This window comes from Ambystoma mexicanum, chromosome 6q (assembly GCF_040938575.1).
Source record: "Ambystoma mexicanum isolate Mex_15411 chromosome 6q, UKY_AmexF1_1, whole genome shotgun sequence".
Taxonomy (NCBI): domain Eukaryota; kingdom Metazoa; phylum Chordata; class Amphibia; order Caudata; family Ambystomatidae; genus Ambystoma; species Ambystoma mexicanum.
Window position 1 is genome coordinate 446087965 of NC_090937.1, and position 16407 is coordinate 446104371.

At 51.2% G+C, this 16407-nt stretch overlaps 2 protein-coding genes across 2 annotated transcripts in view; one reads left to right on the top strand and one right to left on the bottom strand.

The window, feature by feature from the left end:
- Positions 1-16407, bottom strand: part of IFT74 (intraflagellar transport 74) — a 1698810-nt gene that overhangs the window by 1039638 nt on the left and 642765 nt on the right. The gene's annotated exons all lie outside the window — the stretch shown is intronic.
- LRRC19 (leucine rich repeat containing 19) overlaps positions 1-16407 on the top strand; it is a 241973-nt gene that overhangs the window by 124037 nt on the left and 101529 nt on the right. Inside the window, exon 3 of the mRNA XM_069630924.1 lies at positions 1042-1195. Within this exon, the coding sequence (XP_069487025.1) occupies positions 1042-1195 (154 nt within the window). The remainder of the gene's footprint in view (positions 1-1041; positions 1196-16407) is intronic.

Sequence of the window (16407 nt, forward strand, 5' to 3'; positions counted from 1 at the left end):
CCAAGGACAGTACCACGGCATCTGCCGATTGTCCCCACCTTGATTATCGATGCGGGAGAGCCCCAGGTACTTCCAACACACAATACAGGATTCTTCAGCTGGGTTTCCTGGTCTTAAGCTTTCTATTCTCAGGGTTTCAATAGAAGGAACTGTTTGTTGTCGAAAAGGTCAAGGGAACTTCCTGCTTTGTGATCCCATTCTATTTCGCCGTCTTCCTCCTTCTGTTAAACTGCCATCTTGGAACTGCTGTTTCCTCGTGTGCTTTGCCTCGCTCAGAGTGTGCTCTCGTGCTCTGCCATTTATCCGTGTGGGGAAGTGTAATGTCAGTCAGATGTGTGTGATGGCCAGTAATTGCCTGACCCTGCCTGACCATTGTATTGGGAGACGTCAGGTATACGGCTCAGGTGTTAGTCCGTTTTCTCTCATAGCGGGCTATCCGTGAGGAAGTGTTTGTGTTGTGAAGGGATTGGGGGGTAGTTCCTAAGTATCCTACCTGGTAGGAAGGTGTAAAGGTGTTACAGGGAAGGGGATACCGCGTCTCACCATCCGGTGTCCCACTCCCCCAAGACCCCTCACCCAGGTGATCCTACCGCACTGGTCCACCCCCAGGAACTGGATCCAAAAGCGATGGCCGTGTCCTGACCACTTGGATGACAAATGCCCAGGGACTAGTGTGTGAGACACCACCTGGTTTCTCACATGAGGTAGGTTTCCTTGTTCTGGTTCAGTAGGCCCATGCAGATTTGGAAATGGGCCAAAGTAAGGCAGTCAAATCTGGTCTATCCTTCTTGGAGCTACCTAAATACTCTGACATGTGGGTAAACTACCTACTACTTTGTAGGGCAAGCATTGGTCATATCCAAGTGTTAACATAAGTAAAAGGTATCGTAAGAAGTAAGAACATATTTTATGTACAAAATCATAGGAAACCTGGCCTCAAAACTAGTAGTCAAATTCATGGTTAACTTTGTTATATCTTTCTTTGTATCAACGTGATGAGATAAAAGGAGATGCTAATCTCATGTTTTTTTTTTTTTAAAGACGAACTCATCAACAGCCACAATCAGCCCAAACACTATTATAAGCCCTTCAAGCTACACCAGCGGAAAGTCTTCTGGACCTGAGAATACATTAGGACAAATACCATCCCTTCCAACTGCTACAAATACCAGTGGCAATAGCACAGATGGAAAAGGTACATATTTACATTTTTAGAAAATGGTTAATGGGTTATACTCCATGGTATGCAATGTAAACTTGTCAGTGACGTTATAATTTAAGTATGAAAAAAAAGACAAATTAATTGCTTGGAATATAGCATATTTTAATCCAAAAGTATCCTTCTCTGCCGTGCAAGGCTGTACCAGCCAGTAACTGCCCGGCACCTGATTTTCAGAATTCATGGCAACTGTTTGAGAAGCAAAAGAATATTGAGATACAGTGACAGTGCATGCTCAAATAAGATCAACCAAGGAGTAGCACAGTCAAGTTAAATCTGGCACTGGTTCTGGGGGCAGAATTAAAGGGGTATTGCTTAAAGGCATTATGAATAGCTAGCTCATCTATCTGCCTTAAAATGTTCTGCAAAAGGACACAAAGAATGGAAAAAACATGCAAGGTCAAAGACTGACCTCAAATCTGTAAAAGATTGGCCTCAATGAGAAAAGCCAGCAGATCAGAACTAGAGGCTCCTTGGTCAGGTGGATGTGTGTGTGAGAGATTATGTGTTATGACAGGACACATTTGGCCTCATTACAGGTTTGGAGGTATCCCACTGGTAAATCTGGCAGGATACCAACAAATGGTATTACCATTGCCGGCACTCAGTTCGGGCGGAATTACCGCTGGATTACGAGTGCCAGCAAGGGTAGTTACTCCTCATTCCATGAAGTCCGATAGGACTCCATGGGGGGAATTACTGGTATTACGAGCACTGGTAATACTGATGACGGTAATATCAGCAATTTTTGTGGGCGGGGTAGTGGAATTACCTCCAGGTCTTGGCTGGAGGTAATTCCGGCCACCCCACCGGAAATTAAAATTACTCACCGTAGTGACTAGAGTACTCGTAGTCCATAGTCCCCTTTCCTCCATCCTTGTGAGTGTCCACCAAAATGGGGATGGTACCGGAACCTTTGGCAGCGAAAAATTGAGATTCCCCTTTAAATTTAGTATAGCACGCAGGGACGTGGCCTCGGGCATGGGAACGCCCTGCCGAGGCCCACCCACCGGCGCCTCACTTCAGTTTCCTTTGAACACATTGGACGCTTAGATACTAGGGAACTATGGACTACGAGTACTCTAGTCACTATGGTGAGTAACTTTAATTACTCATATGTCCTGTCCCCTTTCATCATTCTTGTGGGCAATTCCACCGAACAAGAATTTAGGGTGGAGCAGTGACAACCTGCCTCATTACAAGGATGAAGCGAAAATGTTCTTCAAAACCGCCGCCTGAAACATTGAGCCTGGAGCTGGTGTCCAGGGAATAGTGCCTACAGAAGGCTGACAAGAGTGGTCCAAGTAGCTGCCCTGCTGATGACATCCCAAGAAGCATGTCTCTGAAATACGACGGCCGTGGCCTTAGCTCTGACCGCATGGGCATGAATCCCCTCAGGAACAGGTTTGCCCATAGCTGTGTATGCCTCCAAGATGGCCTGAACCATCCAACAAGTGATAAAAGCCTTGAAGACCTGAGAGCTGGGGTAGGAGCCCCCAAAAGTAACAAACAATGCCTCTGACTTCCTGAAGAATTTCATCCGGGAGAGATAAAACTTGAGGACCCTCCTGAGGTCCAATGAATGCAGGGCCCTCTCTGCTTCCCGACTGCAGGTTCGGGAAGAACACCGGCATGCAGATCTCTTGATTCAAATTAAATGGGAAGTCCACCAGGGGCAAGACATTTTGGCGAGTGTGCAAGATGTCCTTTTCTTTGTGAAACGTGGTGCATGGCTCACACAAGGACAACGCCTGCAGCTCACTAACCCTGCGTGCAGAGGTGAGAGTCACCAATAAAACTGTCTTTAGCGTCACCAAGCGGATGCCCACAGAAGCCATCAGCTCGAAAGGCTGCCACATAGAGGTCCCAGACCGGATGCGGCCTGTGCACTGGAGGACAAATTCTTAACCCCTTAAGGTAAGCCTTAACCACCGGGTTGGCTGTCGAAAACACGTGCTCAGGTGAATTCTTGTAAGCCCTGATGGCCACTAAATACGTGCAGCAAGTATCCACCTGGGCTCCAGAATGAGCCATGTGCACAGAAACAGCCGATACGTTATCCAAAGGACAGGAGACAGGGTCCAGCCCCTTGTTGCGTGCCCAATTGTCGAACCTTGTCCATTTGCTCCTATACTGGGACCGAGTCGATGGCCTCCTGGCCTGCTGAATGATATCCCAGTTGTCAACTGAAAATTGAGCCTGCTGAAGCCTCAGCTGATCAGGAACCAGGCCGCAAGGGCGAGTTTGACTGTGTCCAGATGCTTCACTGCCCCGCCCCGCTGCATCAGGACGTCCCTGCTGGGGATCGGAAGATGGACGGGACCCAGGGAGCACAACTGCAGTAGATCCAAAAACCAGGGTCTCAAAGGCCAGTGGGGGCAATCAGGATGAGGCTGCAACCCACCGAGGCCCGGAACTTGCAGAGAGTCCGTTGGAGCAGAGTGGTGGGCAAGAATGCATGACACCGGCAGCCGTGCCAACAGATCTGGAAGGCGTCTCCCAGAGACTCCCGACCTGCCCATGATGTAAACTGGGGGCACTTGGCATTATGAGGGGATGCAAACAAATCACTGTCCACGAATCTCCAACGCTGGAACAGGGGCAACAAAGAGTCATTGCATAACTACCACTCATCTGGTGCGCTTCTATATTGCTGTCCCCCGGTAGGCAGACTACCAAAATCCAAATCCTCTCCGTAAGGGCCAATTTCCAGATCGAAACCGCCTGCATGCATAGGAGGTGGGGAATGGATGTCACCCTGCTTTTTCAGGTAAAACATTGTGGTAGAATTGTCCATCCTGATCAGAACGGACTTGTCCCTGACTAGGGGTAAAAACGCCTTTAGGGCAAGGCCAACTGCCCCGAGCTAGAGCAGATTCATATGTAGGAGGGCTTCCGTCCTGGACCAGGTTCCATGAATCGCATTGCCCTCTAGAGTAGCCCCCGAGCCCGAAAGAGAGGAGTCCGTTGTCACCACCAGGGAAACCTCTGCATGGGCAAAAGGAGCTCCTACTGAAACATTGCCATCCATCAGCCGCCAGTGAAGATCGGGAAAAAGGAGCTGTGGAATTGGGATCCTGTCCGACTCAGACCCCGTCTCTTTTTTAAAAAAAAACTTTTCTTTATTGGCAAGAAACAGCAGCAGGCACAAAACACAGTACATCGGCAATCAGCATTTCACAATTAAACTAAGCAATGCACGAAATGTGAAGGGGCATATTGGTGAGGGGGCGGATTGAGTCGAGCGGGTCTGTACAAAGTCCAGGTTAAGTTTCCGCCTGTTACGCCGGCGGAGGCGAGGATAGCAGTTAAGTCAACTTTATTGTTCAAATAGCTACAGAACTCAGTCCACACATTTTTTGAGCCGGAGTTCGTAGGTAAGGAGTTGATATAGCCCTCCTCACACATTTGCGTCCAAGTGAGGATCTTTAATCACATCTCAAATGAAAGGGGGGAACAGCGCTTCCAGCACTGTAAGATACATCTTTTTGCCACCATGGCCCGACGTTTAAAAACTTGGCTGCTTTCTTAGCCCCATGCCCCTCCCAGAGCCCAAACATCACAGTAAGGTGATTAGGACCAATCCGGAACCCTACAATCACCGATAGGTCCTCCAACACGGCCTCCAAGAATGGGGCCAATGCCCTACAGGACCAGAACATATGGGTATGGTCAGCTTCTTCGGATCTGCACCTCGGGCATACGTGGGGTTGGTTGTGTGCAAATTTCCCCACCCTGTGGGGGATGTCATACAAGCGGTTAAGGAGCTTATATTGCATGCATCTGAATCTGGAGTTGAAGGAGACCTTGCGTGTATGTGAGCACATTTTGATCCATATGGCATCGGTGATCACCAATCCCAGTGCATTGCTCCATGTGTCCCGCAGTTTGTGGAGTGGATCTGCCGATTTTGCCATCAGCATTTTGTACAAGGTGGATTTTATGCCCTTACCTCCGGTGGAGTTAGATATATAGCAGATCTCGGGAGAGTCAGGGGGTTCGTCTGGGTATGAGGGCCACATGGCCCGAACTGCCGCTCTTAAGCTAAAATATTGTAATAGCTCCAGGGCTGATCTTGAGTGTCCCGGTTGCCATTTCTGCGGGGTAATAAATTTCCCTTCTGGGAATAGGTCAGAGAGCGCCCGATACCCTAAGTCTAGCCAGTGTCGCATGAGGAGTTTGTCCTGTGTGGGGGCGAGGCCCGGAAATAGCCAAATGGGTAACCACTTGTAATACGGGTGGCATTCGGGGTGGGATTGCAGGATTAATTTCCATGCCATGATCGTGGTGGCTACGGGATCAGCCGGAACATCAGTTTGGTATGAGTGATAAAGGATCAGGGACATAATATTCACCTCCTCACTTGCAAGGATCTCCAGTTTTACGTGGGGGGGAGGGTCTAGGTGTTTATACCAGTGTGCAGCATGCTGGGCTTGAGCGGCGATCCAATAACGGGTGAGGTCCGGGGCATTGAAGCCCCCTTTCTCATAGGGTAGAGTCATGTGTTGCCACTTCTTGCGAACGGCGCTGGAGTGCCACAGGAATTGAGCGCACACGGAGTGCAGGTTTGTGAAATACTGCTTCCCGGGCCAGATCGGGACATTTGTGAATACGTATAGGAGCTTTGAGACTATTATCATCTTGATTAGAGACAGCCTGCCCGATAAGGATAACGGGAGGTTACGCCATCTAGACATCTTGGACTCCACATATTGCGCGGTAGCAGTGTAGTTGTCAGCCAGTAGCGAGGATCTTAATAGGGATACCTGGACCCCGAGGTATTTGATGCCACCTGGAGACCAACGAAGTGGGAATTCGCATGACAGTTGGGGCGGTTGTAGCAGTAAGGGGGAATACCTCGGACTTGGTGTAGTCTATGGTAAAGCCCAAAAATGTGCCAATTTTCGTTATATCGCGGATGATCGGGTCTAGATGGACGGACGGGTCCCTGATGTATAGGAGTACATAATCCGCGTATAGCGATATTATTTCGGGTGTGTCGCGCAGTCGTATCCCCTTGCGGGTATGTTTGTCCCTCACACTGTCCGCCATGGGCTCAATGGCTAACACAAATATGGGGAAGAATGGGCAGCCTTCGCACGTTCCCCTGTTGAGCGTGAAGGGAGACGACTTTAGGGAATTCATTAGAACTCTGGCCACGGGGTTTGTATACAACAGTTTGATGTAGGATAGCATGTGAGAACTGATTCCCATTTTTTGCAGTACCGGCCACATATATTGCCAGGAGACCATGTCAAATGCTTTTTGGGCATCTAGTGTGACCGTGACCGCGTTAGCCTTAGGATCGATTCTGGACATGACGTTAAACAGCCGGCGGATGTTGAGGGCAGTAGAGCGGGCAGGGACAAAGCCGTTTTGGTCTGGGTGGACCAGATGTGTCATTGTGGGGAGGAATCTGTTCGCAATTACCTTGGCAAATATTTTGGTGTCTGTGTTTATAAGTGACAGGGGTCTATAGGAGCCACATTCGTCCGGGGGTTTGCCCGGTTTAGGGAGCAAAGTTATAATGGCTTCACGTAGGGACTGGGGCAGGGTGGCTAGGCGGAACGATTCGGTCCAGACTTCGTGTAGGCGCAGGGTCAATAGGGCGACATATTCTTGATAAAATTCAGAGGTGAGGCTGTCCGGGACTCAGCCCTTTGGTAGGGCTGAAATGACCTCAGCTATCTCCTCGGGGGTGATGGGGGCATCCAGCTGCTCTTTAGTGGCGCGGGAGATATAAGTCATGGGAATTTGGTCAAGTAGGAGAATCATGTCATGGGGGTTGTGCTCGCGCTGTGGACCATAAAGGGCTGCGTAGAATTTTGCGAAGGTCTCCAGGATGAGCTGGTCAGACCAGTGTTGGATACCTCCCTCGTCCCTGATGCTGTCGATTCGTGTTCTGCCCCCCTCAATTCGGGCCAGCCTGGCCAGAGTGCGGCCTGGTCTTTCCCCCCTCGCCGTATTTCCGCGCCGCGATGGGCCAGGCGTAATGTTGTACCTCCCTCAGGGCATGCGACTCGAAAGATTCCAGTTCTGACCTTATCTGTGTCAGTTTGGTTGGGGAGGGGGCAGAGATGTATTCCCGCTCTAGTTCCTTGAGTTTAGTCTCCGAACGTTGTAGGGAGTTTTTAATATCTTTTAGGACCCCAGCTTCCCTCCTAGAGATGTACATACCTCTGATAAAAACCTTGAATGCCTCCCACCGGGTCCCATCAGGGGCGTCATGGCGCTTGTTGCATTCGAAAAACATGTTAATATCTGCCAGGATGTCAGCCTTGTAGACTATGTCATGTAATGCCTCTGATTTGAAACGCCAGGTGGAGTGGTGAGGAAGGGCGGGTCGCAGTGTGATCGCCAACGTCACTGGGGAGTGGTCCGAGAGCGTGCGTGCTAGTATCTATGTGTCCAATGTTTTCCCCATTAGCCCGGCTGATATGAGGAATAGGTCAATTCTGGAATGGCTATCATGTACGGAGGAGTAAAATGTGGAGTCGCTGGTGAGTGGGTCGCGTGTTCTCCAGGCGTCGCGCAAGCCAAGTGTGGCCATGTGTGTATGGAGTCGGTGGGCAGCTTGGGACGTGGCTCTGCTAGCGGTGCCCGATCTGTCCAGGTCGTTAACTAAGATCAAGTTCATGTCCCCCCCCCATATGATTGGGACCCCGATGTATCTCATGAGTAGGGTGGTTACTTCGTCGAAGAATTCAGGGGCATCTGTATTTGGGGCATAAGTATTCACCAATAGGCACTCTGTGTAAGCTAATAGGCAGTGGAGGATCACGTATCTACCCCCCGGGTCTGTATAGCTTGTGCGCAAAGAGAATTTCACTGACTTGTGGATCAGCGCCTGCCCATCAGCCCAACTGGGGCATAACCAATAATAATCTGTCAGAGTTGGCATTGCAACTGCAGCGGGGGTCGCCACTGCCGTGTACCCAACTTAGCTAGTAGATTGGTGCAAGGAGCACCATAGAACATGCAGTGGTAATCGATAATTCAATTGCAAGGAAACCATTATGATAAATTGTGACTGGCAAAGGGTGATGAATATGAAGGCCACGTGAGTTGTAGTAGGGGCCTCACGGGGAGCGAGGAGGCGATGACTGCTTATGTCGCAGTATAATGTGACACAGTTGGTTTAACTGGATGCCAGCTTATCGAGAAGGGAGACTTGTAGATATACTTGGTGACGCCCGAGGGGGCTCACCCACGGTGGCCGGCACCCATCTCCTTAGTCGTTGTCCATTAGTTCGTCTACCAGGTCGGAGAGAGGGATTTGTGATTCGATAAATTTCACTGCTTCATTCGGGACCGTGAAGAAGTATAGCTTATTGCGGTGGGTGAATTTCAATCGTGCCGGGAAGAGCATTGCGTATTCAATTTTCATTTCCCTAAGCATCTCCGTCACATCGTTGAACTGCCTGCGCTCCATCTGGACCCCAACGGAGAAGTCTGGGAAAATTCGGATGACTTGTGACTCCAGTCTCAGTTCCCCCTTCTCACAAGCCAGGCATAGTATGTGGTAGTATGTCTGGGGAAGTCACTCGGCATGAAGAACAGTGAAAGCTGGGGGGTTATCCAGAAGGTCCCTGAGGAGTTTTTCAATGGCCAGTTCCATTTTAACATTAAGGGCGGACTCCGGAACCCCCACAATGCGGATGTTGTTCCTTCAGGATCTGGACTCTAAATAATCGCATTTCGCCTTAACTTGTTTCATATCGCGTACCAGGTCAGAGACTGTTCTGTAGAGAGTGCACCACGTCCTCGTTGACCAGATTCTGGTCTCCGCCTCAGTTAGTCTAGTCCCGTGTTGGTCTAGTTTGGTTCTCATGGAAGCCACGTTTGCATTGATGTCATCAAGCTTCTCATGGAATGAGGCGAAGTTCTTTGCCATGGTCTCCATCATTGCTGTCAAGTCGGGCTGAGGGGGGTCAAGTAGTGGATCCGCGTCGTCGTGGCTCGAAGCAGAGCCTCCCTGCTCAGGCCTGGGAACAGTTTTGGCATACTTGTCCATTGCTCCCATTTTGTTGGCGCCGCGTGATCTATTTGACATATTGCGAGAGAGTAGTGGAGTAAGCCGGAGCCAACCACGGTGGGCAGTGTAGTTGGAGAGAGTTGGATCTTCTGGCGACACTTGTGTATAAGCGGTAGGGGGAGAGGGCTCTCCGTCTCACCAGGGGGCAGATCAGAGGTGTAGGGGCTCAGCGTTGGATAGTTTTCAGAGTTGCATTGCCATTAGGATGCCAGTTGTGTTGACAGGAATAGTCACCACACCGGGTATCGTGAACAGACGCTGAGGCGCAAGCGGGGACCAGGCCAGTCGGGGTGCAGTGTAGGGTGAGTCAATCAGCCCCAGGTGGCGTAGCCAGAGAAGGTGGAGAGTACGCCAATGCACAGTCTGAAGTGAAGTACCTGGTGCAGTACCTTGAATGCGGAGTTGTGGTCCAGAGAGAGTGGGTGGTTTGCTCTTCCAATGTGGCAAGCACATCCAGGGCGTGGAGGCTGTGAGAGGGGGACGTCGCTGTAGGGCGCCAAGGCATATGCTGGCGTTCAGGCCCAAAGCGGTCACCCCAGGCAGAAGGGCACCTGGGAAGTTGGGGCGGCGCAGGGGCACTGGCAAAGCAGCAGAGAGCAGTCCGGGCTGCTAGCGCAGAGTTTTTAGGGCCAGTAGAAATGGAGGTACGGGCCAGGCCCAGGAGCACTGAAGGGGGGGTGAAGGGTTCGCTGTAATTAGCCCCCCAGCTCCTCACCTGCAGCAGGGATGGTGTGGGATCATGCGTCCCGTTGAGTGCCCCCAGCCGTCACCGGATCCCACCTCGAGCTGCGGGGAGGAGGGGCCCGGGTGTGCAGCCGCTGGAACAGGCCACAGACGAGGGGAATTGGCCTCCCGGCTCATGATGCCCCCACCCGCCGGCCGGGTCGCACTGCGCCGGCAAGCAGCAAGGCAGCGGGGCTCAGGGCCGGGGGCCGTGATCGTGTCGGGCGGCCTCAACTGCGGCGGCCGCTGCAATGGGGTGTAGGTGGCCAATAGTTCAGGCGGCTCCAGCCGCAAAGTGATCAGTGGTCCCGGGGGGGGGGGGGCGAGGGCGAAGTGGGGCCGTCCAAGCAAGCCACAGAACTCCGACGTTCCGCCCTCAAGCCAGGGCCAGGTCTTCAACGCAGGAGCCGCGACTTCGGCAGTGGGTAGGGGCTGGGCTCGCGACACCAGTCGCGGCCCGGCGGAGCACCAGCAGAGCAAGGCCACCGGCGGGGAAACAGAAAAGCGGTCCCGATTCGGCCGTGGGGCACTGATTTTCTTCTATGATGGGTCTATCTGCAGCCCTAAATCTTATCTTCATCAGATGATGGGTCCAGTCATTGGATTATGTGTAATACCGCTGATGATGGCGGATGCGCAGCAGTTGGGCACGGAGCTCGAGGCCAGGCAGCCATCTTCCGGGCTGCTCAACAGCACCCCCCTCAGACCCCGTCTCCTGATCCCAATTGGCCGCCGAGTGGAACTGGATGCGCCTCATCTTGAGACCGGCGTGCTGTACAGTGAGCATGCAGGAGGTCATCAGGCCCAGAATGTGCTGGAACCACCATGCCAAGGTCGTTGAGTTGGCCAGAAAGTGCCAAACCGCCTTGCGGAATGTCATCAGCCTCTCGGGCATGGGGAATACCTGCTGAAAGGTAGTGTTCCAATGCACCCCTTGGAAGACCAGATACTGAGAAGGGCATAACTGTGATTTTCTCAGGTTGAAGGAAAATCCCAGCTGATGAAGGGTATCCGCCAATTTCTGGCACGAGTGCACCACCGCTTCAGGTGACCCCACCCTCACCAACAAGTCATCCAGATAATGGTACAGGTGATGGCCCTCCAAGCGGAGGAGGCCTTTAACTGTATTCATCAATTTCGTGAAGACACAAGTAGCCGAGTTCAGGCCGAAGCGCAGCACTTTGTAGTGGAAGTGGTACAACATCATCGTGAACTGCAGAAGCTTCTGATGTGGTTTATTTATGGGCACAAGCAGGTACGCATCCTTGAAGTCCATTGAACACATCCAGTCCCCTGGACACAGAGACTCGGCTATGTGCATGGGTGTAATCATCTTGAAGCGTTCCAGCTGTAAAGACAGATTTAGAAATGACACGTCCAGCACTACCCTCAGGCCAGCCTGGTTGTTCATGGGTTCCACAAAAATCTGGGAATAGTAACCAGAGCCCCTGTCTACAAGAGGAGCTGGTTCTATCGCCTGCATCTCCAATAGAGACAGGTTCTCCCATAAAAGAGCCGAGAACCCGATCTGACAAAGAGGAGGAGAGCATGGTAGAGGCAGAGGAAGAGGAAGACTGCAGCATGTGGAGACCACAGATAGGAGCCACGGGTTGCTGAAAAGATGCTTCCAGGTGTCGTGGAACAGAGCCAAAACGCCCCCCCCCCACCGGTGAGCTGTGTTCCCCGACCCTGAACTCACTGCTTCTTGGCGTCAGAGGCGGAGGAGCGGAAAAACTCATGTGACGTCCTCTGCTGCTTCCATCTGCTGTCGCTGGACAACCTGTCAGGCCTCTGTGTACTGTGGTCTCTGAACCCCTTGAAGCCAGAGAATGTTCAGGGTTTGAACTCGGTCCTACCTTGGGATTGAGGGAAGGATTTCTGACCAGGCTTTGCCAGGATGGCCAAGGACTTGGCAGTCCGAGTGGATGTTTTCTTATTTGTCATCGGTGGACGAATGAAAAAGGTCCACGCCCTTGAAGGGCAGATCTAGTATCTGCTCTTGCACGTCAGATGAAAACCTTGTGGCGTGCATCCACGTGGTCCTTCTCATCTCAACCCCAATGCACAGCCCTCTGCTGGCTGTGTCGATGTGGGAGACAGAAGACTCCGTGAGGTCCTGCGCAATGGCTCGGGCATCTGTCAGACCGACCTTGAAGGACACTTGTTTGTCCGAAGGGAGGTCGGGCAGAAATTCCTTGAGCTCCCGTCACAGCTTCTGGTTAGCCGCAGCAAAGATGGCGTCCACTATTGCCTGCCGCAGATGCAGTCCTGAGATGTAGTAACATCGCTTTCCTAAGGACACAAGGACTTTGTCCTCCTTGGAGAGTCAACTGGAGGTGGCTCCCATGGAGAAAGACGACGAAATCAATGGTTTATAATATAGCAAGGCCGCGGCCACCACAGAGGAATGGGGCTGCGGGTGGGAGGCAAGGAGGATTGGCTCTCCGTCCGTCAACCTGAACCTGCTGTCCAACTTCTTGTTCATCTGGGCGTTGGCTTCTCCCAGACGTTCTGTGCCACTGCAGCACATCCCTTTGAAGGGGAATGCAGACTGGACCGTGATACGCTTCCCCAACTCCTATGCAAGCAGCCCCGACTCCTGGTGGGCTTACTCAGGAACAGGGACCCCCAAGAACTCCACCAGGCCGTGAAGGTGGTTATGAAAGGCCTTAACGCATGCCGAGGGCTCGTCATCCTGGGCATCATCATCGACCCCGTCATCATCCCCCCTTTTTCACAGGCTGAGGAGAATCTGGGCACTCGGACACGAGTGCTGTAGGGGTCCCCCAGGTCCGGAGCCGCAGAAAAGTCCAACGGCTGTTGAGGGGGTGGCGTTGGTGGTAATGAAGGCGGTGGAGGTGTCGGTATGACCAAAAGGACCTGCACTGGTGGAGGGATCTGCACCGGAATCAACCGGGGGAATGGGAGAAGTACCCAGGGGAGGGGGCCAGGGTGGCACCACCTGGGGAATTACCTCATTCACAATGTCTTTCAGGAGCCCCTTCATTTGAGGGGAACGCATGAGGAAGAGGAAGCATTCGAAGAAGCGGTCCTCGCTAGCCGGCGGGTCCTTAGGGTCCCTGCCCTCCGAGGCACTGGGCCACTGCTCCTGGTCAAAGCGCTGAGGCGCATGGTACGTGTAGCTGTAAGTCTATGATGGGTAGATTTACCCCTGAGGGGACTAAAACCTGCACCGTAGGATCTGCTGCTGACTCCACAGCGAAGGGTGCTGGAATCATCCTGCAAAGCCCACTCGATGGGCGAAAGCACTGGCGGGCCCTGAGTCGGATCCAAGATTGCTGCCTGCCTGCCAGGCTCCGCCACATGCTGCTCCGCCATCTTGAAACCTTGCGTCACGCCCTGGGAGGGAGGAAGCAAAGGCTCTGAGCCAGGAGAGGCCTCAGACACGGGAGGATACAGCTTGGGTCTTGCACCGGAAGCTGAGGCGTCAACTTCAGAGATCCCTCTGGTAGACACTGAGCCATCAGCCGGATGGCCGGTAGTCGAAATGCCCTGCGTGATGGCCTCAGAGCGAGCTATGGTAGGCTGGGGGCCCTCGGCACCTGTGCCGGTAGCTGGGCTGGATCTAGCCAAGGAATGACTCTTGGAAGTGGCACTCGATCCCTTACCCTCTGGGGTAGAAGAAGAGGACGAGCCTGATCATCCTTCCGTGGACAGCCTGGTAGGATCCCTGTGCCCCTCAGCCTGGGAGCCGATAGCCTGGAAGGCTTCAGGTCTATCCATGGATCGCCCGGAAGAGCCCCCGGTCCCCTCGGCTTGGAAGCCGGTAGCCTTAGAGGCCTTTGGTGTGCCAGAACCTGAATGCGAGCAACCCCGATCTGTGGGAACCACAGAGAAGGAGTCTCTGTGCTGTGGAGCCGTGTTGAACCTCTGTTCTACCTCTGGCCTACCTTGTCTTGACGAGAGGTCCAGGAGATAAGTCTTTAAGGTGGGGTGGAGGAGAAGTGTGGAAGATCTCCCTCCACTGCGACAAACAAGTCTTCAATGCCCTGTGACTGAAAGCACTGCAGGCCGCATACTAGTCCCAGCGGTGGTCGGGCCTCAAACACTCAAGACAGAGTGCCTGGGGGTCCGAGGCCGGGAACGAGTGGTTGCAAGAGCCATATCTCGTGAATCCTCCTGAGGCCGACATACGCCGGGGAGGTGGGACCTTTTCTCCTGTTATCTAAGTGTCTCAAATCTAAGTGTATTTAATTACTGCCTGCCATTCTGTGTAACCCTTTCCCCCATTATCTAGGTGTCTCAAATATAGGTGTATTTAATTACTGCCTGCCATTCTGTGTAACCTAGGCATTTCCCCCGTTATCTAGGTGTCTCAAATATAAGTGCATTTAATGACTGCCTGCCATTCTGTGAAATCTAGGCCTTTCCCCCGTTATCTAGCAGGGTTGTCATTTATATATTTGTATAAAATAGAAGCTCCTGGGCTGGGGCAGCACCATGTGGCTCTTTGTTCCACTTTGAGCCATGACCCTAAATAAGAAAGAATAGGAATAACAAATAATTTGTCTTTCTGGAATTCTATACAATAATTGCTAGACTCAAAGGTGTATTTCACGCATTCTTCAGGGGGCGAGTCACTGATTTAGTCTGTTCTTAAACACCTCAAATTCACAATGCAGACAAAAACGTCCAAAACGCATTTTGAGTAGATTGAGCATCAATTTCGGGATTTGTATTTTGCTTTTTGCAAGTTGCAATTACAGCATGTTTTTTTCTGCTGTTATCTCTGCTATGATCATCACAAGACATTCCATCTCGGTGTCCTAAAAGCTTGTGTACAGTGTAGAAATGTTTGACCATAGCACATAAAGTGGCCCTTGATTTAATTGTGCCTTGTTGTAATGTGTCTATCTTTCCTATCTCCATGGCATGCTGTTCAGGATGTTTGTTTGCATGTATGAGGTAACGAGTGCCCAGAGTACAGGATGGCGTGTGAGGCCAACCTCTGAAGCCTGAAAGGTAGATCCACGCAGGCTTGACATGTGGCCAACTTTGCACCAGACCTGCAGATGAACTGGCCTGGTGTTAAATCTGTTACCAGTTAATGGTATCCACTACAGAGTGTAATTTGCTTTCTGACTTTGAGAACATTCAGACATCTAATTGCTCATTTTACTATAGCCAGTAAAATAGCTATAGCCGGCAAGGTAGCTCAGTGTGTTTAGCGCTCGCTGCAGTGATGTGTGTGTGATCAGCAGGTTGCAGGTTCGAATCCCGGCAAGGCCAACTCAGCCTTTCATCCTTCTGAGGTTGATAAATGAGTACCTACACAGGTTGATTTGGGTGATATTGTATGTATATTTGTTCTATATAAAGCACAAGTTAGCATAAGTGCTATATAATCGCACATCATTATCATTTGGCCTTGGACGTCTGCTTGCATTCACAGTAATTCGGTAACATGGGCCTATAAACACTATCAACGAAACATATGGTAATCCATTCTTGTATGAAAAGTCTATCACATAACAGTGATATCGGAACCATATTTTTCGTAGTGCACTTAGGAACAATGCCACTTATTGTTTTGTCAAGGGGTGAAAGGTCGTGTTCCATCACTTCCCGTGGTGTCACTTCGGAGTGGGGTCAAATTACATCACTTCCTGTGATGTCATCAGAGATCAAGGGTCATGGGATGTCACTTCCGCTACCCCTGTCATTTCGCTGAAATGACGTCCCTGTTATCTAGGTGTCTCAAATCTAGGTGTATTTAATTCCTGCCTGCCATTCTGTAAAACCTAGGCCTTTCTCCCGTTATCTAGGTGTCCCAAATCTAGGTGCCGCTATTACATCTACTGTTATTGCACTTACTGCTGTTCTATCTGCTGTTATGCCCTCATGCCAGACCTTTTCTGCCTTTATCCAAGTGTCCCAAATCTAGCTGCTGCTATTACATTTACTGCTATTACATACACTGGTATTGCATTTACTTGTGCCCCAGTGTTGGGCCCTTCTCCCTCTGTCTTGGTGCTGCTATTACATTTACTGCTATTCCATCTACTGTTATTGCATCTACTGTTGTGCCCCCGTAATAGACCCTTTTCTCCCTCTTCCCAGATGTCCCAAATCTAGGTCCAGCTAATGCATCTATAGTTATTGCATTCGTCATTATTACATTTACTGTTATGCCCCTGTGTAAGGCCCTTCTCCCTCTATCCAGGTGTCCCAATTCTAGGTGCTGCTATCACATCTATTGTTACTCCATTTGCTGTTATTGCACTTACTAATATTGCACTTACTCTTATTTAATTTACTGTTGCGCCGCGTTTTTGCCCCTTTCTCCCTCTATCCAAGTGTCCTAAATCTAGCTGCTGCTATTGCATTAAGTCTCAGTACATCTGCTGCTATCTTAGTCTTAGCTGCATCGACCCTGATACCTTCTGTCCTAACCCTCTGTATCTGCAGT